This window comes from Cervus elaphus, chromosome 5, assembly GCF_910594005.1.
Source record: "Cervus elaphus chromosome 5, mCerEla1.1, whole genome shotgun sequence".
Taxonomy (NCBI): Eukaryota; Metazoa; Chordata; class Mammalia; order Artiodactyla; family Cervidae; genus Cervus; species Cervus elaphus.
In genome coordinates, this window is record NC_057819.1 from 127,744,708 (window position 1) to 127,769,906 (window position 25,199).

Genomic DNA, 25,199 nt, shown 5'->3' on the forward strand with positions numbered 1-25,199 from the left:
GAGGACGGGGTACGGGCAGCAGGAAGGCTGGCAGGGGAAGAGCCCAGGAGGTGACGGGCTTAGGGAGCACGTCTGAGCCCAGAGGGGACACGCCCGGCCAGTGGCTCACCGGATCTCATGCAGCTTCACGACCTCGTTGGTGACCACCACGAGGACCAGGGACAGGCAGCCCAGGAGCCACGTCAGCAGAGGCACGTCCTCCAGGCCGAAGTGGACGCGGCTGTCCCTGTGTGTCCACAGCTGCAGGTCCACTGCCGTCTGGGCCACCTGCCCCAGCAGCCTGCGGGAGGCGGCAGCCCCGCGTCAGCCGGGGGCCCCCCGCTTCCTTCCCTGCCCTTCTCGGCAGGAGGCACGCCCGGAGGGTGCCATTCAGTCTCTGGACCCTCCCCGGCTCCCGCCCTCCACCCAAGACTCACACCACGGGCACGGTCACGGCCCACCACAGGTTCGTCAGGGGGCTCTTCCTCCACAGGGGCTTGGTGCGGTGTACATGGGTGATGGAGATGAAGACTGGGGAAAACGGGGTCGTCACACGTGTCAGACGTCCCACGGCCAGAGGCGTCGCCCCCGGGGAGTCCCCCTGGCCCCCACCCGGCCCCGGGGCGCCCCTCACCAGTGTGTAGGACGATCAGGGCGGCGGCGAGCTTCTGAGCCGACAGCAGCCCGTTGGCGAAGTCTTTAAACCAGGCTGGGGCCCTGTCAGGGTGGCTGCCAAGGCAATGTGTGGGCTCAGCCTCCTTGGGGCCCCAGGGAGGTGGCCCCGGGGGTGAGGGTTCGGGGTGGGACCCACCTGGGCAGCATGATGGAGGAGCAGTCAGTGAGGTTGCGGGCCCGGGACCTGTCGCAGAAGTTCTGCAGTGTGAAGGCAAAACAGATGAGGCACGAGCTGATGGTGAGGCTGAACTTCAGCAAGAAGCAGAGCAGGAAGTAGTGCTGGGTCTGAGGGAAGCGGAGGTCCGTCACTCGGGTGCGCGGGTTCAGGGGTCCTCGGGAAGTGGGCGGGCCCGGGGGACAAGGAGCCCTCCCTACTCTGCAGCCCCCTCCCCCTTGATGGGACTCCCCCCTCGCTCCCCCAGGGCTCAGCCCCCTCCACACTCACCTTCCCGGGAAAAGCCCAGGCCCATGGGCTCCGCATCGCTTACCTTCTTAGGAATGGACTGAAGGTTCTTCCCCGTTGCCATAGACATGATGGAGCTATGTGGAGGCTTCCCCAGCAGAGAGATGCTGAAAAGCAGGGACTCGGTGAAGCATGGGGACTGTGACCCCGTGTCCCCTAATTCTTTTTAAGTTATGCTTTTCTTTTTTTAAAATATTTACTTTTATGTATTTATTTGGCTGCATTGGTTGGTCTAGTTCCTCAACCAGGATTTGAACCTGGGTGCCCTGCATTGGGAGCATGGAGTCTTAGCCACTGGACCTCCAAGGAAGTCCCCGTGTCCTCCAATTCTTCCCAAGGAGAAGCTTTTCAGGAGTCCCAAGAGCGAGGGCAACTCTGCTGGGCAGTCGGGCTACGACAAGGAAGGGACTCCCTTGGGGCCGGGGGCCCCCACGGTGGGGGGCACTAGCATGGCTTCCTGAACCTGGGCTCCTGGGGACGCTCGGGGACATCCTGACCCTGGGCTTGGGGTGGCCCGGCCCCTCACCTGAGCAGAGGGTAGCAAAAGCAGGACAGCCACAGGATGTCGGTGGTGCTCAGGACTGGCGGCAGCTGGACGAGGCAGGAGAGGAACTGGGCCAGGGAGAGCCAGGGGGCACGATCAGATTCCAGCAAAGAGTCAGATGCCGGGAGCCCCGCGCTGCCCCGCCCTGCGCCCAGAGAGCTGGCGGGGACACAGCTCTGCAGCGGGGGTTTTCAGAAGCTCCGGGGGGCCCCCAGGCTGTGCTGCCTCCCCCCAGCCTCTCAACTGGCCCGGGTGTTGGCGGGTGACGCCGGGCCGGCCCCACCTCACCTGGATGACCACGAGTGTCAGCTGGCACTGCAGCAGGAAGAGGAAGCACTTGCGGATGCCGTAGGTGGCGTGCCGGGCCTAGGGAGCGGGAGGGGCGGGGGGTGGCCGTGCTCAGGCCCTGCAGCTGGTATGCTTCAGCCAGATGTGGCAGATGTTCACGCTAGCGAGCGGCTGGGGCAAACTAAACCTCCTGGGAGAGCTGTGCGTGGAGGTGAAGCGCCCCCGCGAGCCCAGGAGGGTCCTGCACGGCGACTCCCCACCCCCAGCAGGCTCTGACCTCTGCCCCGGGCCTGCCTGAGCCCCCACCTGCTCAATGAGCCGGATGATGCTGATGGTCTCCTCCTGGCGGAAGGTCAGCGAGCAGGGCAGGCTGTTGAGCTGCCCCGAGAGCTGCAGGGGGGAAAGGCCATCCGAGGCCTGGGCCATGCTGGTGCTGGTGGCGTAGCCGAAGGTCTCCCAGGAGCAACGGGACGGGTACAGGGGGTCCAGGGCGATGCTGCTCAGCATGGGAGAGAGGAAGTGTGCCCATCAGCTGGGGTCCGCCAAGACCCCATCCATCTCCCAGGGGACCGAGCCAGCCCCCTGCTCCCTTATCTCCCCGCCAGGCCCAGGCCAGTCGTGGGGAGTCCCAGCTCTGGGCTGTCGCGCTGACCTGACGTCGCTCTGGAGGAAGAGGCAGCTGTTCCGCAGGTTGGCGGAGCTGCCCAGGCAGCAGGTCACTTCCCCGTACTCCTGCATGATCTTGATCATCTCACACATGGCTGAGGGGGCAGAGTCAGGGGCACAAGGGTCAGGCAGGTGGAGCCCCATGTGGGGCGCTGGGCAGAGACCCACAGGCCAGGGCAGGAGACAAGGGAAATCAGGCCCCTCTTTGGAGCCATCCCACCCACAATGTCATAAACACTGTACAAATACTGTCACTTCTGAGTCCCTAGAATGGGCTATGCTGGGCTCCTGCCCACGAGACTCCCCGGCTCCTCCCAGCCCAGCTTCCTCTGCTCCTTGCATGGGAAACCAACACCCCTCCGGAGCCCGTGGGGTGCCAGGGGCTGGCAGTGCTCCACCCAGGGCTGGGCTGGCTGAGCGCCCAGCCACAGCACTCACTCTCGGGGGTACAGTCGGTGAAGAGGGGCACCAGCAGGGGCACGTTGTCGATGTTCTGCAGGTGGGGCCGCACCTGGTGGATGCCCCGGGGCAGCTTGGCCTGCAGGGAGCAGAGATGCGAGTGGCCTCAGGGCCCCTCCTCCCTCCCTCCCTCGCTCCCCTGCCCTGGACCAGCCCCGCTGCCAACCCCACGGCTCCGGGGGCACAGTCGTACCCGGTTGCAGTCCTCCAGGAAGCTGGGGAGGTCGCTGTCCGTGGGCTGGAAGCTAATGAGGTCCGAGTGACCCTCCTCCTCCATTAGAAGGAGTCCTTCCACGTCGTCTCGGGACGCTGCGGGGACAAAAGCCTGTCCCTCACCGTGGGGCCAGCCTTCTGGGGGCCTTTCCTAGCCCTGAAGATGGCGCAAAACGTCCTTCTCGAGCTCTCCTCTCCCCCAACCCCGTCGACTGCAGCTACTGCAGGGGATCACAGCCAGCTTCCCAGGAGGGATCCAGGGAAGTTGTAGCTGTAGCTCCAAGGATGGGGGACGGCCCACACCCACCTCGTGTCCACACCAAACCTCTGCCCTCACCCTGGTTCAGGTCGTCGTGCAGGGAGCCAGCGTGGCTGGGACTGGAGGGGGGGATCTCGGAGCCGGGCATGTCACCGTTGGGCGTGAGGGAGATGTGGCAATTCCAGCCCGTCTCCAGGCCCATCTTCTCCGCAAACACCTGCACCAGGCAGAGGGCGGTGACCAGAGGGGCCCAAGAGGCTGTGGGGAAAGGGGCAGCAGGAGCAGAGGGGTCGGCGGCTTCCCACCTTGCTTCTGAGCTCATCCTCCAACGAGAAGTAGACAAAGCGGATGCAGGCATTGACCAGCCCGTCGATGAGGCGCACGATGTCCAGGCGGGCCTGATACTGGGAGGACACCATGCCCATGAAGATCTGGCCGCTCAGGGCCTGCATGCAGTCTTCCTTCTCCAGCACCTCCCCGATCCCTTCTTCAGGAGGCACCAGGCACAGAGCCCGGCCAGGACACCCAGGAGCCGGTGGGTTCCACACCCAGATCAAGGAGCACATGGGCCCCAGGGGACCACACACGTGTACAACCAAGACAGAAAAGGAGCAGACAGACACGGGGGTGGACGGGGATGGTGGGGGAGAGACAAGGAAAGGTACTCATCAGTCAGGTGACCAAGCCTGGTCCAGGGCCAGGGGGCGGGGGCGGGGGCGGGGGCGGGGGCGGGGGCGGGGGCGGGCCCCACCCTCAGCCTTGGCTTCAGTTCACGGGCTCTTGGGTCACGAGACCCCGGAAGGCTGTGTGTCTGACAGAGTGGGGAGGGGTGCGTGGAGCTCTGAATCCCTCTGTTGTAGCAGCGTTTGCAACCAGGTCTTTTGTCTGATTCCAGTCAGGCTAAGGCTCCATACAGACTACTGCTTTAAAACCTTCAGAGTAAGAACTTCTCTATATGTCACCCCACTGGAGCGGCACCACAAACCGTGAGCAGGGCAGAAGCACCTGTTTACAGATGCCACTAAGGAGCCTGCCCACGTCACCAGACAGGGGGCCACCAAGGTGTTCCAGATCTAGTGCTGCCTGCTGTCCCCTCTGCCAGGCTTTCATCCAGGCCCCCGGGGACGGGGCCCACGGTACCGTCTGAGCTCCAGCTGCCGCGGCGGGCGCTCAGCTTGATGGGAATGGTGCTGGGCAGCTCGCACATGGTGAAGATGCTGTTCTGGCCGGGCGCCTGCACCAGCTCGATGCACTTGCCGTTGAGCTGGGAGGATAGGGCACAACTCATGGGCTTGTAGGCAAAGGCAGAGCAGTAACCAGACAGACAGGCTCGCTGGTAGAAATCCAGCACTTTCTTTCTGCCAGGGAAGCAGGGTGGAAGTGAGGTGAGTGGTCCCAGGGTGTCCAGACCTCTGGGTACCCAGCCAGAGCCAATGGTTCTCACCACCGGCCACGTGCCTCCTCACCGACCTGTCAGAACCCGAAAGAGGGTAGATGTCAGCTCCGTCCCAGAAGTCTGTGCAGGCTTCCAAGACCACATCGGCCGTGCCATGGGACAGCATCTGCTCTGTGCCTGAGGACAGCGGAGGAGAGGGAGGCCCTGAGTGCCCCAAGCCACCACCCCTCCAGTTGACCTCCGAGCACATATCGCCACCCCTGAGAAGGATGCTAAAATGAGCCCCTGGGTGGGGGGCGGGCCGTGGGAATCCCCCAGGCATCATGGCAGCAAACCTATCGGCAAGGCCACTGAATGCGTAACATGGGCACAAGGCTGCCGGTCCTCCAGGCAGTCCCACGGCCCGCAGCATCCACCATCCCAGCCCCCATCCCCAAAGCCCATCTCTGCCATGTGTGAGGTCTCGGGGAGGATCTAACGCTCCCTAGAAGGAGCCCCGTCCCGCCACATTCCCGGGAGGCTCACTGGTGGTGGTGTCCTTGATGAAGAGGCTGATCATGTGGCTGAGCGGGGGCCGCCGCTTGGTGACGCAGGACAGCCTCCCCAGTGAGGTCTCCTTCATGGTCTCGGCGCTGGGGAGACGGTAGAGTGCGAGGTGGTTCCCCTGCTTAAAGAGCTCCTTGGCCCCGGGAGTGAAGCCTGCGGGATGGGTGGATGGATGAATAAACAGACAAGATGCAGATAAAGGGGCCGGAAGCGCAAAGGGTTGCCAGGTGCTCTTGACCGAGGCCACATCTGGCCCCGGTGGCCCAGCCCCTGAGAAGAGTCGCCAGGCAGCCTACCGATGAGGCGGGCGAGCTCGCAGAGGCCCCAGGGCACGCGCACGGGCAGCACGGCGCTGCGGCTCTCCTGCAGGGCGACGTTGCACAGGTGGTCTGAGAACCGGCAGAGCCGCTCGGTGACGCTGGCGTCGCACAGGTTCAGCAGCACGTTGAGGCCCAGCGGCTTGAGCGAGGTGAGGTGCAGCTGCCAGTTGGAGTCGTCGAACTGGATGCAGGAGGGGTTCTGCTGGTCCTGGGACAGGCTGAGCATCTCCAGGTGGTAGTCACACACGAAGTCCTCAGCTTCGTAGGGCTCGCCCTCCGGGCCGTGCTGGGTCTGGAGGAAAGGAGGAGGGGAGGGGGGGAGCTTAGACTGAAGTGGGGGGGGTGGTACGGGCAGTGCCCCTGAGAGAAGGCACGCCCCCCCCCCAGCAGGGCATGCTCCTGCTCACGCTCTCCCAGCCCTCCCCACACCCCTCTGCACCCTTCCTGGCTCCGGGGGCTTCTAGGATCCGTGCCCACAACATTGTCACCAGCTCAGAGGAGGCTGTCCAGACTGGGCAAGAAACGATGAAGCCTCTCTCTGTCAGGGGAAATATCTTTAGAGGGAACTCTTGGCTTTCTGTCTTTTGAAGGCTGCAATCAGGAGGAAGGGTCTTGCCCCAACCAATTACCACCATCGACCAAACCCGGAAAGGGGGGAGGGGCCTACTTTGCGGGAGAACCAGGGACGAGGCCTCTGGAGCTGAGAACAGGGGCCAGGATGTCTGAGCCCCAGGCTCCACCTGCCCGGGCTGGGCGGCACCTCTGCGGCCCCCTCCAGCAAAAGAGGCCAGGGTGCCCCTTGACGGATGAGGTGGCCACTCCCCGGGCCCCCCTCACCTTGCCGGGGTCGTCATCTTCTCCGCCCTCCGTGTCCCTGCTGAAGCTCACGCTGGAGCCAGACAGGTGTTTGCTGCGGCCGTGTACCCGGTGGTGAGGGTGGGGTTCGGGCACCTTGGGACCGTCACCTGGCCAGTTGCCGCCACGTTCCTGCTCATTGGAAAGGTGCAGGGGAGCGTTCAGGGAGCCGGCCAGGAGGGCGTCGCGTTCGTGGGGCTGAGGAGAGCAAGGAGCACAGGCCTCGGACTCCAGTCCTGAAGTCGCCTCAGGCCAGGAGGCCGGGCCGCTACGGCCCCCCGGGGCCCCGTCTCCATGGGGGCTCCTGAGGCCTGAGCCCTCCTCCTCCTCCCGCCTCCCCTCACCCCACGCCCCGCCCCGCGGAGGCCACCGTTCCGGCCCAGGCCGCACCTCCTCCTCCACCTCGGGATGGCAGAAGGAGCGGGTAGACAGGTCGTCCGTGAGGTCCTCGTGGCTGCTGTGCGCGGGCTCCACCTTCCCGCTGAAGAACAGCACGGTCTCCGGGCTGGGGTTGGGCCACGACAGGATCCCCTGTTTGTCCACACAGCACAGCACCTGCAGGGGGAGATGGCGACAGGGAAGGGGGCGCGGCGTTCCCCAGGCTGCCGGCCGCTCCGCAGAGCCGCCTGCCGAGGCCGGGCCCTCCCCGGGGCCGCCCTCACCGTCACGGAGCCCAGGCTGTGCAGCAGGCTGGAGCTGTGGCTCAGAGTGGGCGACGTCCCCTGGATCACCCGCAGGAAGTGGCCCCAAATGCAGCGCAGCATCTCCTGGGGGCAGAGACGAGGCGCTCGGCCACGTTTCCCTGGAGACGGCCTTGGGGACCGACAGAGGAAACGGTCCGGGGCGGGGAGCGTGTGGGCCCCCAGCAGTGACACTTTACCCACATGGGACGGGGGCCAGAGGGGCTCTGAGAGGGAAGCTCAAGGCCATAATGCAGGGGCACCCGGGGGTTCCAGAAGGGGCCTGGGGGAGCTCAGGCTGGGGGTACAGGGCCAGCATCCATCCGGGCGAGGGTACCTGAGAGGACACGGCTTCCGTATAGCTGCTGAGAGTGTCCTCCGAGAACTTGGCGAGCTGCATGGAGAAGAGGACATGAGTCTTGGGGAGGAAACTGCCACTGTCCCAGGGCCTCAGAGCGGGCAGGTGGGGGCCTCGCACCTCTCGGTGAAGGACACCGGGCAGCCCGGGAACCCCTGTCTGCTGAGAGCAAGGGTGGATGGACACCCGGCCGTCCCTGGGGCCTGGTCTGGAGATCCTGCTGGCTAGAGAGGGCGGAGCCCTTGGAGAGCTGCCCAGGGCTGGCCGTGTGCTGGGCCGCAGGGCAGGAGGTGGGGTGGCCACACTTCTGCCCTCTTTGCTGGGGGCACAGCCCACTCTGTCTTTCTGTTCCTGTCTTTGGCTCTTTCTGCACTGTCCCCCACGCCCCCCCCCCCACCCCGGGGCCTGGGAACAACTGACCAGGGAGCTGGGGGAGGCCTTGCTCATCTGGGCCAGGACGCGGGCTTCTCCACAGGCGGTTGCCAGGACCCAGAGGACCGGGAAGAGCAGGGGGAGGATGGGCAGGACGCCATTCACCTGGAAAAGAGCGAGCCCCGCTGAGGCTCCGAGAGTCGCTGGCGGAGGGAAAAAGGAGGGAGGGCAGGGCTGCCCCCTCCCCAGCCCTGGGGCCCTCCCTGAGTAAAAAGGATCACTGGGGGCAGCGGGCAGGAAACGGGGAAGGAGAGCAGGCACTCCGAAGAGGAAGTCTGGGAGACCCCTGGGCTGGGGGTGGGAGAGGCAGTCAGGGCACCCTGAGGGCCTGTCTCTGGGGAAGGAGAGGAGAGGGCGGTCTTACCTGCAGCTGGAGGAGGGTGTACTGCCAGGTGGTGACACCCGGGGCCTTCAGCATGAAGCGCAGGGCGTTGGTGATGAGGAAGCTGGCCTGTTGGGGACAGGAGAGACGCGGCCTTAACTCTCCCCGACCCCAGGGGGTACCCAGGCTCTGAGGCACCCCATCTTCTGCCCACTCACATTCCTCCACCCCCGGCACTGGCCGGCTCACCCCAGGACCCTCCCGTCTGCGCTCACAGGCTTGCCTGAGTCTGGCCCCCAGGGTCCCCCAGCCCCTGGCCCCTCGCGGCCCCCACCGCGGCCCGGCCGCACCCACCAGAACCACGGGCACCGCGTAGCGCAGCATCACCGACTGCACCGTGAACCTCTCGTTGTCCAGGGCGGTCACCGGGCGGGACAGGGCCATGTCTAGGCACCACCTGCAGAAACAGCCTTGGATCCTGCAGTTCCCCCTCCCCTCCCGGGCCCTGGCCCCGGGAGAATGGCCTCCTGGCCACTGTGGCCCATGGCCATCTCTGAAGCCGTCTCTTCAGAGTCCAGACTGAGAGGGGGTCAATCACCCAGTCGAAGAATTCTCAGAAAAGGGACTTCCTTAACAACCCACCCTGCCGTGCAGAGGGCGTGGGTTCGATCCCTGGACGGGGAACTAAGATCCCACAGGCCGTGCAGAAACTAAGGCCACAAGGTGAACCTACTGAGCCTGCGAGCCACAACTACGCCCTGAAACAGCCAAGTAAACAAACTGGAAGAAAATAAATAAATAAGAATCCTCACAAGAAGCTAAAGCGAAGGCCCTGCAGGTGCCTGCTCTAAGGGGCCTGGGTACGAACCAGGCTCCTTCCTGTCGTCATCGCCGGCTCACGGGGGGAGGCTCTGGGGGGAGAGGTTGGGGGACAGTGCAGCACCCCCACCTGATGTTGTCGATCACGGGGGTCTCGAGGACACGGAAGAGCCGGTGCTGCTGGGGGTTTTGCGGCCCTTTCTTCACTTCTCCCCGGGGGGATGGGGGTGGCGAGAAAGGGGGGAACAGATCTCCCGGCTCCAAGACAATGTGCTCGTCGTCCTGCCAGAGACAAAGGGGAGCAGGGGGAGGGTAATCAATGGGTCCCGGGGAAGCTACTCTTCCTTCACTGTTGCAGGGAAGTAGAGACATCTCACCAGGTTAAGGACCATCAGTGAGCAAGGAGTCACCTGGAGTGGGGTAGGGGGGAGCCTGGGGGATGGGTTTCCTAGCAACTTGAGAATCACAGGGAAGGAAGAACAGGATGAAGAGAAAGATGTTCCAGCTTTTCTCCATTCTTCCTAGAGCGCTTCCCAGGAAACCCGCGAGCTGGGCAGCAAGCGTCAGGATGAAGCCCCGGGACCCTCCCCCACCGCGGGTGGACGTTCCCACAGCGTTTCCAGGGGAGGAGAGAGGCCCCCAGCTACCTTGATGCCCCGCAGGGAAGCAAAGGACTCCTGGCCGGGCCTCAGAGCTATGATGTCTCCTTCTACCAGCAGGCTAACCGGCAGGTTGACGAGATGTCCGTCTCTGTAGGCCCAGTGCAGAGACCAGGATGGTGTGAAGGGCATGTGGAGGTCTGGGTACATGGCATCTGGCCACTTGACCTCCTTGCCATCCCTGAGGGCATCTGATGAGGGTAGAAAGAGGGACACGGCCTCACCTGGAGCTCCGCACACGCCAGCTGGATCCAGCACGCACCTCGGGAGCCGGGTCTGCTCCGCTCGCTTCCCCAGGCCTGCATCAACCCACGCCACTCACTCCAGCACCGGCCCCTCTGCAGCTCCACGCCCCGCCTGGCCCCTCACCTTGGATTTGGTCAATGACGCCCCGCAGTCTCCGCTCTACCTCCCGACGCTTCAGCCGATCTTGCCGCCCAATGAGGACGAGGTTGAGGAGCAGCAGGAGGAAGAGCGCCGAGGCGTTCACCAGCTCCACCCCGCGGCTGGCAGCAAGAGGGGAGGGGCTCCTGGGGGTACTGGCCAGCGGGGAGCAGGGGGGCTCTGCAGCCCAGCCAACCAGGGCCCCACACTGCCCTCCCCACCCCTTTCTGCTTCTGACAGCAGCTGGCCAAGGGACTGCAGATTCCCACGTGACCCAGGCTCTGACCGCGGGGGGCAGTTCCCTGTCTCCCCGGGTGGGTACGGGGGCAGGAGAGGGACGAGCCCAGACCCTGTGCTGCGAGAGGTGGGAAGAAGCACCCCCCACCCACCCAGGGCCACGGGCCACGTACCTGCCAGCCGGCTGGCCCCCACAGCAAGCCAGCAACAGGAGCACAGCCAGGAGCATGAGCGAGGCGCCCGGCCAGTGGAAACAGGAGCAGCGGTTCCCGTGGTACAGGAAGCTGTTTCTCCACATCTCCTGGGGGCAGGGGGCAGGCGAGTGAGAGGCTGGGGGACAAGCTGGAGAAGGGAAGGGGCCGGGACTCTCTGACCTGCTAGGATCTGACTGCCTTCCTCCCAGCCCATCCGATCCCGCCCCCCGCCATGGCTGCCTCCGTCAACTCACTTCAGTCTCGGCTGGGGGTCGGGACGTCACTCTGAAAGGAATCCTGACTCCTTTCTGATTTTTAGGGATGCCTCGGTCAGGTCATGCTGCCCAGGACGACAGGGTGAGTCCCGGCCCTGAGAACGGGCCTCCCGAGTTTTTCCGCCACCCCAACTGTGGAGCCCTACACCACGGCCATGGGTGTGGAGCTCTGGACCAGGGTCACAGGATAAAAATCTCTGGAACTGACCAAGCCCCATAGCAACTGGTGCCATGAGCCTCTGGATCTAAACCAGCCAGTCCCCTGACCCCGTATTAGATCAAAGACCCACCCTATTATCAGCCCTATGGCATCCCATCACCTAATGCCATCGTTCCAGTAGGAATTTTCTGTCTTGAGGAAATAAAAATTGGCTGCCACACTTTGAAAGGGTTTGGCTCTCCCTCAAGCTGGCCTGCTGTGCTAACAGCGGCTTCCACTCTAGTAAACTTTCTTCTCCTCTCGTTCTGCCTCGTGTTTGGAAATTCTTTTCCCACCCGCGCACGGACCAGGACCCCAGCTAGGCTCTGGGCTCCCGGGAGGACGCGTCACCTTCCACGTGAGACATTTCTTCCGCTCCTTCAGGTGTCCATCCAGCACTGCCTCCAGCTGCTCCTTCAGAATGCTGAGGGCCTTCCGGGTGGACAGGCCCAGGGCCAAGGGCGGCTCGCCCTGGAGGGGAGAGGGGACGGCTCTCGGCATCCCACGGGAGGCCCAGGCCCCCTCCCCTCCCGCCTCCCCAGAACCTTCCTCCCTCCTCCCAAGGCCTCGCCCTCCCTTTCCTTCACTAGCCCCTGGCAAGCGGTAGGGGTCATGAGTGTGTTCCCCACCGAACTAAAAGATGTTCAGGTACACAGTCCCCCGCTCTTCAAAGCCCAGTTTAACACAAAACTAGAGGGACTTCCCTGGCGGTCCAGTGTAGGACACCACGCTCGCAAGGCAGACGGCACAGGCTTGACCCCTGGTCGGGGAACTAAGATCCCGCAGACCACGCAGCACAGCCAAAAAATAAAACAGAACCAGAAACAAGCCTTTCTAGGCTCAGCGTCTTCTAACTCTCCTTTCACTCAACTCCCAGCCCACTGCCATCAGCAGCCCAGTACCGCTTGGGCCATGCTCACCGCCCAGCTCCCCTTACTGCACTGGGGCCATCTTTCCTGGTTCTCCGGAAGGAAAATGTGGATTGTTTAAGTGGGGGGGTGGAGTTTCCCTGGTGGCTCAGCTGGTAAAGAATCCGCCTGCAATCTGGGAGACCCGGTTTGATCCCTGGGTCAGGAAGATCCCCTGGAGAAGGGAAAGGCTACCCACTCTGGTATTCTAGACTGGAGAATTCCATGGACTGAACAGCCCATGGGGTCGCAAAGAGTCCGACGTGACTGAGTGACTTTCACTTTCTAAGTGGGGAGAAGAGAACTAACCTAGAGGTACTAGCTTGACGTTGTCCCTAGTAAAAACGTGAAGAAAAACCCCACCAACTTCTGTTACCACCAGCTCATTAAAGGGAAGCTACTGTAACACTGATGGCGGGAAGAACACAACCTTAGAAAAAGGCAGCCGCTCCCAGGAAAGGACCTGGACCGACCACACCCCACACTCCCGCTCTCTGAGGGTGGGTGGAACGAGGCACGGACGGGGTGGTTGGTGGCACATTTTCCTCTGTGGCCGCACAGCCTGACCTCTGCCACCGAGACCCCCTTTCCTGGGTTTCTCTCCTCTGTCCTGTCCACCTACCCCACAGTCCCTCCTATGACATCTTCTCCACAACACTGTGTACGTTTCCAGAGCTACATCAGCCACACAGATTCGCCTGCCAGCAATAAGCTTCCAACTCCTAAATCTGACCTCTAGCCTGACCACTGTCCCAAATTCTGACCCGTTTCTTAACTGATCCACAGCTCTTTCGTAGGTATCTGTGAGTCGATACGTCCAAAACCCTGAAATTGCCACCCAGCTCTCCCCACCAGAGCCAGTACCCCTCCTGCAAGTTACCACCTCACCCAGGCATTCCAGCCTTCCCGCCAACCCCTGCCTCCCCTTCCCACCTCCCAGTTCCTACCTTCCATCCCAGCCAGGGAGAGCACATGTGATCAACTGACCCTGTTTCCCTTTAAAATCCAGCCCAGACTCCTGAGCGTGGTCTGGGATCTCCTCCAGCCTCCTCGCCTGCTGCTCCTACCGCCTGCCCAGCTCCCTAAGCTCATGTGCCAGCATCTTCCTGTGTTTTCCTAGCCAAGAACACACTCCCTGCCCCAGACAACTCTTTACTTCTCCTCCGAGACTCGGCTCAAACACCACCCGCTCTGGGAAATTTTCCCAAAACCCAGGGCTGCACGTACTGGGGGAGGCTTGTATTCCAAAGGCACCCCAGGGCAACCTGGCTCACAGGCGGCACCGCAGAGCACTGTCATCACGGGTTTACTTGTCTGGCTCCCCCACCAGACAGCCAGCCAGCTCCTTGAAAACAGGTGCTGAATTCTTCCATGGCCATACCCTCCCACCAGGCACAGGGCAGCGGCTCAGTGAATACTTGCCGAATGAACGAATGAACGAACGTACATGTAGCTTCACTGGTATCAAGGACACCTTAATCGGGGTTGTCAAAAGTGTTCGGCCCCTCAGTTGTGTCTGACTCTTTGTGACCCGATGGACTGCAGCCCGCCGGGCTCCTCTGTCCATGGAATTCTCCCGGCAAGAACACTGGAGTGGGTTGCCATTTCCTATTCCTGGGGATCTTCCCGACCCAGGGATAGAACCCGCATCTTTTGCTTCTCCTGCATTGGCAGGCAGGTTCTTTACCACTAGCACCACCTGGGAAGCCCAACCCAGGACCTATGGCAGAATTGCCTGGAGCTTTTACAAATGTGCAAGTTCCAGGTCCCCACCCCAGACCTACCCAATCAACACTGCTGGAGGTGAGGCCCACCCTGGATGGATCTGAGGCACAGATCCCCAGCCGGGGGTCCAGGGGAAAAGAAGGCCCCCAGGAAAGACAGGGCCTGGGGGAGCAGTGAGTCTTTCCCAAGGCCACCTGAAGAGCACCAACGCAGGCTTTCACCAGGGAAAGTTCTGAGCAAGCAGAGGGAAGCCCTAACCCTGGGGCGCCAAGAAAGGGCCTGGGTTTATCCACTGGGTCCCGGCCAAGCATCACTAAGCCAGTGGGGCCCCGGCTGCCCAGGTTCATGGCCCTGCTTCTCCGCTCCTACCTCTGGGCTTCTGCCCTGGCTTTGTCCACTAACGTTTCTGGATTTCCTCCTCCCTGCAGGTCTCCATATCCACCCCACTCTGTGGCAGCCTGGCCCCTCACCAGCTACACATCTCCACCACTAGAGGTAATGATGGCCTGGGGGTGGCATCCCCTGGCTGCGGGCCGGGCATCACAGGCCTGTCGCCAGCTCTCTCAGCCTGAGGGGTGAGGATGGGCCCCAGAGCGGGTCCTGCCCAAAGACCTCCCAGCTCCTACGCTTGAACCTCCATGCCCCCCATCCCTGCTCTCCACAGAGGCTCTGGGCAATTATGAGATGAGAGCTGCCTCTTCCCAGAGGGAAGAACAGGTTATTTCAGCTCAGGAAGAAATGGGCCTCTGGGCAGGGAGCTGGCACCCCCTTAAGGGTAAACACCTCCCTCTGGCAGGGATCCAGGCTAAGAGCCCATGGTCCAGAACAAAGGAGTACCAGGTAAGGCCAGTACCTCTGCCTAGACTTCTGGCTGGAGGCAAGAAAGCCTCCAGGGGTGGGAAGGAGGAACAGAAAAACAAAGGGTGACCAGGGGCCTGCCCAGGGCCAAGCGGCTGGCCCAGAGGGGGAATACCCCAGAAGAAGAGAGTCTGGGAGGCCCACCTGTCCTCCCCTGCCCCGTCCTCCCCCGCCCCGTCCTCCCCCAGGCTCAACCCTCCGAGCTCCCTTTCCCAGAGCGGAGCGCGAGTTCCCAGGGTGGACTTGCCTAGGCCAGGTCTCCACAAACTAAAGTGAGTACACCTCCTGCGGGCAGGGGAGGGCTGGCTGGCAGAGGTGGACAGGCTGTGCGCCAAAGGGCGGGAGAAAGCAAGGGCCGACGAAGCCCACGGGGCTGCGGAGTCACCCGGAGAGCTGCTCGGGCCAGAACGGGTGCCAGGCTCGGGAAGGCTGAGGGAGCAGCCGGGGCACAGCCTTCCTCTGGCCGTGCCTCTAGACCCTGGACACTCACCAACTGCCCTCTGCTTGCCCTGCAGCTGGCCTGTACCCTCTGCCTTATTTCAGGCACCCCAAACCCCCTGAGCCCCCCACCCAGCAATTGTTTAGCTCCTCCTCTGCCTCCAGGTTCTTGGAACCTGTAGTCTGCTCCCCTCCAGGGGTGGAAGGAGGGGCCAGAGGGCGGCAAGCGTGGAGCCCCCGTGAGTCAGCCCCCCACATGTTGTGTCTGGTTTGGAGCACCCACTCCAGACTGGCGATTAAAGGCAACACAGCAGGGGGAAAATGAGCCCTTGTAATTATATGCCTCCTGAGGAAAGCGCCTGCCCACACAGAGGCCCCAGGGCCCGACACCGCCCTCCAGTCGACCCTCAGCGGCCTGCAAATCCAACTGTTGTGGCTGCACACGAGGCCTGATGGCAACCCCGTCTCCAGCAGGAGAGCCCGGGTGTGGGGAAAACCACTGCCTCTCTGCTTATCCCGAGGCTTTCCACACAGGCGGTGTGAGAACTGAAGCGGGGAAATTGGTGGAAGACCGAAGGTTTTCCAAAGGCAATTCAGAAAGGGTTCACGGCGGCCCTTCTCAAAAGCACGGAGTGAGGCTGGACACCCAGTGTGCCTGGGCACCCACAGCGGGTGCGGTGCGAGGCTGGGGCTGGTGTGAGAGAGAAGAGCCCCGGTCACACACACTCCATCTAAGGTCTGCTCCTCTCCACCAAGGCCAAGAAGGGCCAGGAGAACCTGTCCCGGAGGGATGCTCAGATGCTCCTCCTCCCCGCCCCCAGGCACCTCCAGGAGGCTCCGGGGGTGAGCAGCCAGGTCTCCACGCCAGAGGGGAGGGGCGACCCTGCTTCTTCCCCGACATTGAGGTTTTCTGGCCTCCACTCCCGAGGCCCCAGCAGGGGCGGGCTCAGGAGGGCTGCCATCACACCCCTCACTCCCTCTCCGTTTCATCACCAAAGGAGGACACGGGTCAGGCCAGGGGTTCAGGGAGCAGCAGGTGGAGATAGATCTCTGTCTGGTCCAATCAGAACCACAAGAAACCTGCTCCAGAACCGAATCCGCTCCCCAGGGCCCAGAGCTAAGCATCTGGGTCAGTCTAATGAGGCTTTAAGAGCCAGTATACCTGGGCTGCCCTGGGCCACCGTGGTCAGGCTTCTCTGGTGGCCCAGAAGCAGAAGCCCTCAGCAACCCCCAACCCCTGCCCCCTGATCAGTCAGGACTCCTCTGAGGTTCCCTCAGCATAGCAGCCATCTTCCTTCCTGTTCGACCTGTTTCGGGAGAAAGTGGACTCAAGGTCCCCTAGGCTCAGGTGGACCGATGATGAACTGGCCTCAGCCACAGCAGAAAACCACTAATCAGAACCAGCTGACCCTCTGCCAGGCCCCCTGGGTCACGGCCTTCTTGGCCATTGCAGCAGTCAGGGGACCCAAAGCTGGACTCCATGATGCCGGAATCACCGGAGCAGAGATTCGGCCACTGTCCTCCAGGATATATGACAAGCATCACCACGAATCTCATCTGAGTTGGGCCAGACAGACCCAAATCGACTCCGCCGACAAGCAACTCAAAACCTTAAGCAGGGGCGCCTCCTCCTCCTCCTCATACGGACCGGGCACTTTCACCCATCTCATTCCTCACCTCCTGCAGACAAGAGCCAGGAAGAGACCCTTTCCCCCTCCCAGCACTGGTGGCTCCTGTCTCAAGACCCATATGGTCCAACGAGAGATGCCTCCTTCAGGGCCCCGAGGAGGGGCTGGCATCCAAGCCTTGTGCGTGGTGACCCGGGTTCTGGCATGCCGTGAGAGGGTGCCCCACGGGGAAGCGCGGGCTCCAGTCCTGCTCTGGGTGACCCTGGGCGACTCAGGGGCTGGGTGGGCGCCTCCACACACCGGCTTCCTGGTTCCCACTCCCGGACTCCGTCCATGGTCCTCGCTCCCTGGTAATCCAGGCTGCCTCAGGTCCATCCTCCACCTTCCACCCCACCGTTAACCCAAAGCCTCCAACACAAAGCGGGGAAGCCGGGCGGGCGGGACAGGGCAGTCAAGCCCAGCCGGCATACTCACTTTGCCGCCTTTGCCCTGAGGGGCCGTCCACAGCTCTGCCCGCTTAAAGAGCATGGGGCAGCACCTGGGCCACAAGCGAGTCAGCTACCGGGCTGCCAACACCGCCCCGGGGAGGGCAAGGAGGAGACGGGGAAACGGAGAGGGTGAGGGAGGGCAGAGGAGAACAGGGGAGAGGGCTGGAGTGCGTGTGAGCGAGGAGGAGCCGGCGCAGCGGTGGCAGCAGCGGAGTGGAGCTTCAATCTGCTGATTAATTCAGCCTGTTCCCGGTCACGCTGCAGATCGAGGGAGGGAGGAGACGGAGGAGGAGACCGGGCTGCCGGTGCAGGAGGGGGCGGGGGAGGGAGGGGTGGAGAGGGGGAAGCTCGCAGGGGCTCTGCCAGATGTCGGGGGCTTGGCCCGTTCAGCAAGGGAGGCACTGCGGGGTGAGCAGCGGGGGACATACAGCCCAGGGCTAGGGAGGCACCCACCGGTGGAGAGGCTGAGCAGGAAATGGCTGCTGTCAGCCCGCAGCCCAGAGGGCAGCTGCCGGCATCAAGGAGGACCTGGCCTCTCACTGCCCCAATCCCTTCCCTGGGGCCGTGTCACTGGGCGAGGTGAGGGGCCCCACTGGGGATCCCTGACACTCCAGCATGGAGCCACGCCAACCACAGCCCTCTCCTCCGTTAGAGCTGCAGGAAGGAGGGGAGGGGGGACTTGAGAGTTATTAATAGCAGCACATCCTAGAGGAGGGGAGAGTACTGACAAGTGAGAAAAAGGGAGCAGGGACTTCCAGGAGGGCAGAGGCCGGGGGACCGGAGAGGGAGAGGGAAGAGCCCCTGAAAGGAAGCCTCTGGGGATCCCAGCAATGGACCAAACGCCTTCCCACCGGGTGGGGGGGAAGGGGCTCCAAGAGCCACTCATCAGAGCCAGTGCAGGGCTCAGCCAGCGGCCGTCCACCGACTGCACGCGGATGCACCTGCCCAGGTGCTGCTGGGACAGGACACCGGGCCTCGTCCCCGGAAGAAAGGGGGAGCTGGGGACCTTCTGGGGCTTCATTCAGGGCCTGGGTGTCACTCCAGGACCCCGAGTTTGACACACAGGAAGCTGTCAGAACAGACCCCCTGGGTAAGCGGGGGCAAAAGACCCTGGGAGTGGACAAGAGAGTTCTCTGCCTCCTTCCAGGCCACCCTGAGGCTGGGGCAGGAACACCTCAGTGGAGAGGAAAAGGCCTAACAGGTCCAAAACCGGAGCGCGGGGTGGACCTGAGACGGTCTCTCCAGGGCCCTGCTTCCTAGACGACACCATCTCCTCTGCAGCCAGCCTCTCCCCTCCCTCTTCTCTAGCACAGTCCCCAGGGGGGCCCCACCCCAGGCCCTGCCAAACCCAGAGCTGAGTGGGGATGGGAAAGGAAGGGCCTGGGCTGCCCTGGGTGTTAAGGGCAGGAAGTCTCCCAGAGGATGGGGGAGGAGGGGTTGGCTTCAGAGGCAGTCACTCTGATGTCGGGCAGCGGCTTCAGCAAAGGGCCCAGGAGACTCCTGACCCCCAGCCCCGGCTCCCAGGTCACACTCCTCTTTGGCTTTCTAAAAAGACACTACTCTGGGGGAACCACAACTAAGCAAACACTGTCTCTCCAGTGCAACAGCCCATAGGGTCTGACCCAGGTGCTCCACAGCCTCCAGCACAGCCCTCTGGTGTCCGGTCCCGCCTTCCCAACACTGTCCGCTGCGGCAAGAGAAAGGGGAACTTCTGCATCTGAGAAGGAGAGACCCAGACCATCACTGCCAACAGTACATCCACCACGGGCTGGAGACAGGTGCCTGCGGAGGACCCTGAGGACAGGAGGGGGGCGAGATGCAAAGGATCGACCGGCAACAGTCAAACAGTTGCCAGGCAACGACAGGCAACCTCACCATCAACTCCCAGCATGTCAGCTCACCCACTCCCGTTGGAGGCCCCAGGGATCCACTTCAGAAGCCCACATTTACGCAACTCACAAGGCACCTCAAGTAGAAACGTCATCAGATCTATTACTTAGCTGCTTACCCTATAAATTCCTCGACTAGTCTGTGAGTCTCTGTAAGCCAAAGGCCATCCCCCAGGGGCCTAGAGCTCTACCAACCCACAGTGAGCATTCCATGAATACAACTGATGATAGCAGTCATGGTGCTTTCTAGATCAGGAGAACATCTATCCAGAAAGAAAAAGAAGAGGATGAAGGAGAACCCTCCCCGACAAAGGGCATCCAGCCTGGGTTCACAAGTGTTCTTTGAGAACAAGTGGCTTGAGAGAGAAGCCAGCCCCTGGACCACAGAAATCTGTTTCCCTGATTCAACAGTAACGGGTGTTTCAGTCACAGGCTGGAACCAGAGGAAGATACTGTCCTCTGTTTCGGGGACATTCAACCTCACCCAGGCAGGCCACCTCATCACCACATCGTAACCTTTGGAAGGAGGGCACTCCCTGGAATTGAGCAGTGCACGGCCCTTGCAACTGTACGCAACAGCCTTGCACCCAGGCTGGGGTGGGACAAGTGGAGCTTTGCCTGTGTGCCAATCCCTGCTAGGATGCACACCTGCACTGCAGCCAGAGGCCTCTGTGAGCAGGAAGCTGAACACACCTGCCTTAAGCTCAGGTCAATGAGCCTGCTTCACAGCCCACCCAGAGGCACGTGAACCCCAGAGCTGAACACATCAGCTGTCAGCCAGGTTCCAGTGTGTGGACCCACGGCTCCTTCCCCAGACCTCCCAAGATCTCTTTGGCAGGAAGATCACTATCGTTAAGTTCAAGTCAATAAATATTTACTAAACCCTTGCTAATGATACGTGGCTGCGAGGTTAAAGCCTCTGCCTGGAATGCAGGAGACCCCGGTTCAATCCCTGAGTTGGGAAGATCCCCTGAGGAAGGAAATGGCAACCCACTCCAGTACTCTTGCCTGGAGAACCCCATGGAGGGAGGAGCCTGGTAGGCTACAGTCCATGGGGTCGCAAAGAGTCGGACACGACTGAGCGACTTCACTTCACTTCACTTCAAGCCCTTGCTACATGTCAGGCTCTATGCTAGGAGCCAGGGACGCTGAGATAAAGCGGGACAGACAGACGGTGTCAGCACGGCATAGCAAGCACGATGGTGGAGGGGCTGTGAATGCTGGAAGAAGGGGCTCTGGGGGGATGAGGATGTACCTGGAGAAGGTCACGCCTAAACCAGGTCTTGAATGAAAGAAAAGTAGAAGTCTGGCAGGAAAAAGTGGGAGGAGGGGATTAGGTTAACAGCCTACACATGAAGTGTGTGCCCAAACTCTGAAGTGCTCAGAATTACCAGTGATGGGACTTCCTTGGCAGTCCAGTGGTTAGGACTCTGTGCTTCCACAGCAGGGGGCACAGATCTGATCCCTGTTCAGGGAACTAAGATCCCACAGTCTGCATAGCACACCCCCCAGAAAGAGAATTACCAGTGGTAAAGGCCAAGGCAGAGGAGGCGCGGGATGCTGGGCCAACGGGCGTAAGTGGGCGTGTGGAGGGCTCTGGACCCCACAGTAAAGGTTTCGGCAGGCGACGCAGTGACTTTTAAGCAGGAACAACAAAAGGTCAGCTCTGCGTTTTGGGTAGCTTTCCCTGCCTGCCTAGTAGAGACAGGGGGACCTGCTAGGAAGGTGTGACAGGAGTCCAGGCAGAGATGGAAAGACCTCCTTTAGGGCAACCTTCGTCCCAGGAGAGGGGTGCTTGGATCGACAACAAATCTACCTCCGCATAAAGATGGTGTATGTGGAGGCTGGGGTTGCCCACGTCAGGCTGGGGGAGGCTGCCTGGACCCCCGTGAGGGGCTCACCCCCAGCTGGTTCAGCAGCTGCGCCTGGAGTCTAACTGGGAAGCTCTTCCCTAACCACAGAGAGGGAGCCGGACAATACTCAGCACGGCTCGGCAGGTTGGGACAGAGCCCGGCAGAGGGCAAACAAGCGAAAATACACAGCCCTGGGTGAGGAGTGGAGGCTGGCTGGGAGCCAACCCCGATCGGGAACCGGTTCCCATGCGGCCACGTTCACTGGTCCATCCTCCGCCCTTGAGTCCCAGCTCCCGCAGTCTGCGCATTCCGGCCGGTCAATGGCCCCGCCGAGGGATCAGATCACGTGCTCCAAGCCCCAGAGCCACACACACCACCCCTCACTTTCAGCGTCAAGCCCCCACCCGAGGACCGCCCAGGCAAACGCAGGTCGGGAGAGTCCAGCAGAAACACACTGACAGGAGTCCCCAGGAGGGCAACCGTCATGGCCTACCTCGTGCTTCTCCTTCAGGTCCATGGGCCCAGGGCACTGCAGGCATGCCCAGAGGAAGGTGGTCACCCCCGAAAGGAAGGTTCCTCTGCAACATGTACGCACCCCAGTGACTCTGTCAGTCACTGTGACATCTGGGGAGAAAAAGAAGAAGGAGGTCCCGTGGGGCTGCTGCTGTGAAACACCAGAGTATCACCCCAACAGTCGAGCAGGATGTGGGGGAGACAGTGCCCTGGCCACTGGGCCCCAGCCTGTCCTGGCAGCTGGCAGCTTTACAAAGTCAGGAGGGAGACGGCTACGGAGGGAGGGATGCTGGAGGGCTGCGAGCTTCCCCTCTTTGAACCCTCATTTTTGGAGGCATGTGCGTTTTGTTCTTTGACTTGCTGACTTTCGGCAAGCAGGAAAAGCTGTGGCTCATCAGCTCTTTGTTTTATTTTCGGCAGCACTGCATGGCATGCGGGATCTTAGTTCCCCAACCAAGGATCGAACCCACACCTCCTGCAGCGGAAGTACAGAGTCTTAACCACTGAACCGCCAGGGGAGCCCCTCCTTGGCTTTAAAAGTGAAGGTGTGGGACTTCCCTGGTGGCCCAGTGTTTAAGACGCTTCCACTGCAGAGGGTGTGGGTTCCATCCTTGGTCAGGGAACCAGGAATCCTGCATGCCCCTCCCCCAAAAGAGTGAAGGTAAACTGGAACCTAGATACAACTGAAATAAACAGGCAAATGGTGGAGAGAGCAGCAGAGATGACTGGGGTAGAGACATGCTTGCTCCACCTTGTGGGAAACACACCCCGTATGCAGACACGCACACGTCCACGGGCCTCTCCAGCAGCTGGTCAATGCGGCAGTGCTCAGTAGGCACCTGGGTGGGTGCCCCAGCCTGAAGGGTCCAAGGCGACAATAATCTGGAATATGAAGATTAGTCTCACCTCCCCACCTCTTACTCCCTCCCCATGTAACCCCCGACCCTCACCCATACACACTTTATAATTTCAGATCAGTGTTTGGGTAAAGAGTGCATGCTTGTGTGAGTGCAAATTAAGTTGCTTCAGTCATGTCTGACTCTGCAACTCTATGGACTGTAGCCCGACAGTCTCCTCTGTCCATGGGATTTTCCAGGCGAGAATACTGGAGGGGGTTGCCATGACCTGCTCCAGAGGATCTTCCCCACCCAGGGATCGAACCCGCGTCTCTTATGTCTCCTGCATTGGCAGGCGGGTTATTGACCACTGGGAAGCCCAATTAGCTGAGGAGAGAGCAAACTAACCTGCTGACTGGGGCAGTTCTTTTGGGGCCAATGGCACAGCCTTGTTAAGAGGAGCTGGTCAGAAGCCCAGGAGAACTGTCTAGAAACAATTAAAAAAAAAAAAGCTGTGTCCAGAGGACCCCAGGCAGGAGGCCCAGGCGCTGTGGGCACTAAATCCGACCCACGATCCCATCCAATCCCTCACGGCCTGCATGGCTGAGTCTGCCCGTCCCTCTGCTCTGCCAAGCAGGGCTCTCACAGTCCCGGAGGTCAGAGGCAGCCAGCTGACATGGGATCCGGGGAGGCTGAGTGCGCGTCTCCCGGAGGCTGCTCTGACTCGGGCACCCAGGCCCTGTTTACGAGGACAGCTCAGGGTCCCCATGACAGCCCATCCCAGCGGGGGCTGGAAGAGGCAGTCCCCACACAGGGAGAGGCATCAGGAGCCAGGCAGAGATTCTGCTCAAGCTCCCCGCCAACACCACCAGGGTGAGATGACGTGCAGCCAGCTGGAACCGCAGCAGCTCCGAGGGCAGCCAGGAGCACGACATTCTTCTGTGAGTCTCTGTGTTCCCATCACTCCATACATGGGATTCTGGGAGAGAGCCGGCCTTAACTGCCTGATCTGAAACCAGTAGCTGTATCCTTAAAGGGCCAGGTCTACTCTCTGCCCGCTGTGAAAAAACCCACAGGCTTCAAAGCCAAACACCGGTGGGTTCAAATCCTGGCTCCATCATGTGTCAAGTGCCAAATGACCTTGGCAAATCACTTGCCTCTCTGAGCCTCAAGGTCCTAGTTCAATGAATGGGAGTGATGATACCTATTTCACAGTATTAATATTGATACACACCCATACACGCATGCGTGCTAAGCCACTTCACTAGGGTCCAACTCTGCGACCCTACGGACTGTAGCCGGCCAGGCTCCTCTGTCCATGGGGTTCTCCAGCCAAGAATACTGGAGTGGACTGCCATGCCCTCTTCCAGGGGATTGTCTTGGCCCAGGGATTGAACCCACATCTCTTAAGTCTCCTGCATTGGCAGACAGGTTCTTCACCACTAGCACCACCTGGGAAGCCCAACACACATCCATAAGAATGACTAAAATGAAAAATACTGACAGTACACACTGTTGGTGAGGAGACAAACTTGTAAATTACCGGTGGGACTATCACATGGTATAACCACTTAGGAAAATGTTTTGGCAGTCTCTGATAAAGTAGAGGTGACTGCTGAATAAGGCGGGCGTTAGAGGCACCAACCTCTGACACCACCACCTCACCCTGGGAGTGTACTGGAAAGTCCACGTGTAACTTTACAATCAGCCCTCCAAATTTATGGTCCTGCCTTTGTGGATTCAACCAACCACAGATCATGTAGCATTCTGGTTCATAAGAAATATATATATAAGTGGATTCATACACTTCAAGGGCCAATTATAAACACTTATTAAATGACCAGGTAATCAAAATATATGCCCTCACAAATAGTCATAGCACTTTCATTCAAAATAGCCCCAAACTGGAATAATCCAAATGTCCACTCAACATTGAAAAAACTAAGATCATGGCATCCAGTCCCATCACTTCATGACATATAGATGGGGAAACAATGGAAACAGTGACAGATTTTATTTTCTTGGGCTCCAAAATCACCTCTAATGGTGACTACAGCCATGAAATTAAAAGATGCTTACTCCTTGGAAGAAAAGCTATGACAAACCTAGATAGCATATTAAAAAGCAGAGACATTACTTTGCCAACAAAGGTCCATATAGTCAAAGCTATGGTTTTTCCAGTAGTCATGTATGGATGTGAAAGTTGGACCATAGAGGAGGCTGAGCACCAAAGAATGGATGCTTTCAAACTGTGGTGCTGGAGAAGACTCTTGAGAGTCCCTTGGACTGCAAGGAGATCAAACCAGTCAATCCTAAAGGAAATCAATCCTGAATATTCATTGGAAGGACTGATGCTGAAGCTCTAATACTTTGGCCACCTGATGCAAGAGCCAACACATTAGAGAAGACCCTGATCCTGGGAAAGGCTGAAGGCAGGAGAATAAGGGGATGACAGAGGACAAGATGGTTGGATGGCATCATCGACTCAATGGACATGAATCTGAGCAAGCCTCGGGAGATGGTGATGGACAGGGAAGCCTGGTGTGCTGCAGTCCATGGGGGTCACAAAGAGTCGGACATGACTGAGCTAGTGAACAACCACTCACAGGTGAATGGATGAACATGGTATGATTAATGCATATAATGGAATTCTACCCAGCAACAAAACAGAATAAAGTACTGATACACACAACAATGTGGCTGAATATCAAAAACATCTGATGAGTGAAAGAAGCCACTCACAAAAGAGTGCCTACTGTATGATTCAACTTACATAAATTCTATTGTTGTTTAGTCATTAAGTAGTGTCTCATTCTTCGCGACCCTATGGACTGTAGCCCT

General features: G+C 60.5%; 1 protein-coding gene across 12 annotated transcripts in view; it reads right to left on the reverse strand.

Moving 5' to 3' along the window:
* Positions 1-25,199, reverse strand: part of TMEM94 (transmembrane protein 94) — a 35,972-nt gene that overhangs the window by 1,285 nt on the left and 9,488 nt on the right. The window contains exons 2-33 of one of the 12 annotated variants that reach the window (XM_043905520.1): positions 22,767-22,841; positions 22,290-22,404; positions 21,503-21,633; positions 11,574-11,693; positions 10,728-10,855; positions 10,303-10,472; positions 9,922-10,124; positions 9,405-9,556; positions 8,810-8,912; positions 8,498-8,584; positions 8,122-8,238; positions 7,681-7,737; positions 7,326-7,430; positions 7,054-7,218; positions 6,646-6,861; positions 5,785-6,100; positions 5,468-5,641; positions 5,017-5,119; positions 4,687-4,904; positions 3,852-4,033; positions 3,625-3,763; positions 3,268-3,383; positions 3,054-3,153; positions 2,602-2,710; positions 2,256-2,445; positions 1,950-2,027; positions 1,644-1,729; positions 1,143-1,224; positions 791-939; positions 614-708; positions 417-510; positions 110-280 (exon numbers count right to left, since the gene is read on the reverse strand). In XM_043905520.1, the coding sequence (XP_043761455.1) occupies positions 110-280; positions 417-510; positions 614-708; positions 791-939; positions 1,143-1,224; positions 1,644-1,729; positions 1,950-2,027; positions 2,256-2,445; positions 2,602-2,710; positions 3,054-3,153; positions 3,268-3,383; positions 3,625-3,763; positions 3,852-4,033; positions 4,687-4,904; positions 5,017-5,119; positions 5,468-5,641; positions 5,785-6,100; positions 6,646-6,861; positions 7,054-7,218; positions 7,326-7,430; positions 7,681-7,737; positions 8,122-8,238; positions 8,498-8,584; positions 8,810-8,912; positions 9,405-9,556; positions 9,922-10,124; positions 10,303-10,472; positions 10,728-10,855; positions 11,574-11,693; positions 21,503-21,526 (4,049 nt within the window). In that variant the 5' untranslated portion in view covers positions 21,527-21,633; positions 22,290-22,404; positions 22,767-22,841. Of the gene's footprint in view, positions 1-109; positions 281-416; positions 511-613; positions 709-790; positions 940-1,142; positions 1,225-1,643; positions 1,730-1,949; positions 2,028-2,255; positions 2,446-2,601; positions 2,711-3,053; positions 3,154-3,267; positions 3,384-3,624; positions 3,764-3,851; positions 4,034-4,686; positions 4,905-5,016; positions 5,120-5,467; positions 5,642-5,784; positions 6,101-6,645; positions 6,862-7,053; positions 7,219-7,325; positions 7,431-7,680; positions 7,738-8,121; positions 8,239-8,497; positions 8,585-8,809; positions 8,913-9,404; positions 9,557-9,921; positions 10,125-10,302; positions 10,473-10,727; positions 10,856-11,573; positions 11,694-17,253; positions 17,471-21,502; positions 21,634-22,289; positions 22,405-22,766; positions 22,846-25,199 lie in introns of those variants that run through there. The other 11 variants (XM_043905518.1, XM_043905517.1, XM_043905521.1 and 8 more) reach the window with 11 other exon arrangements.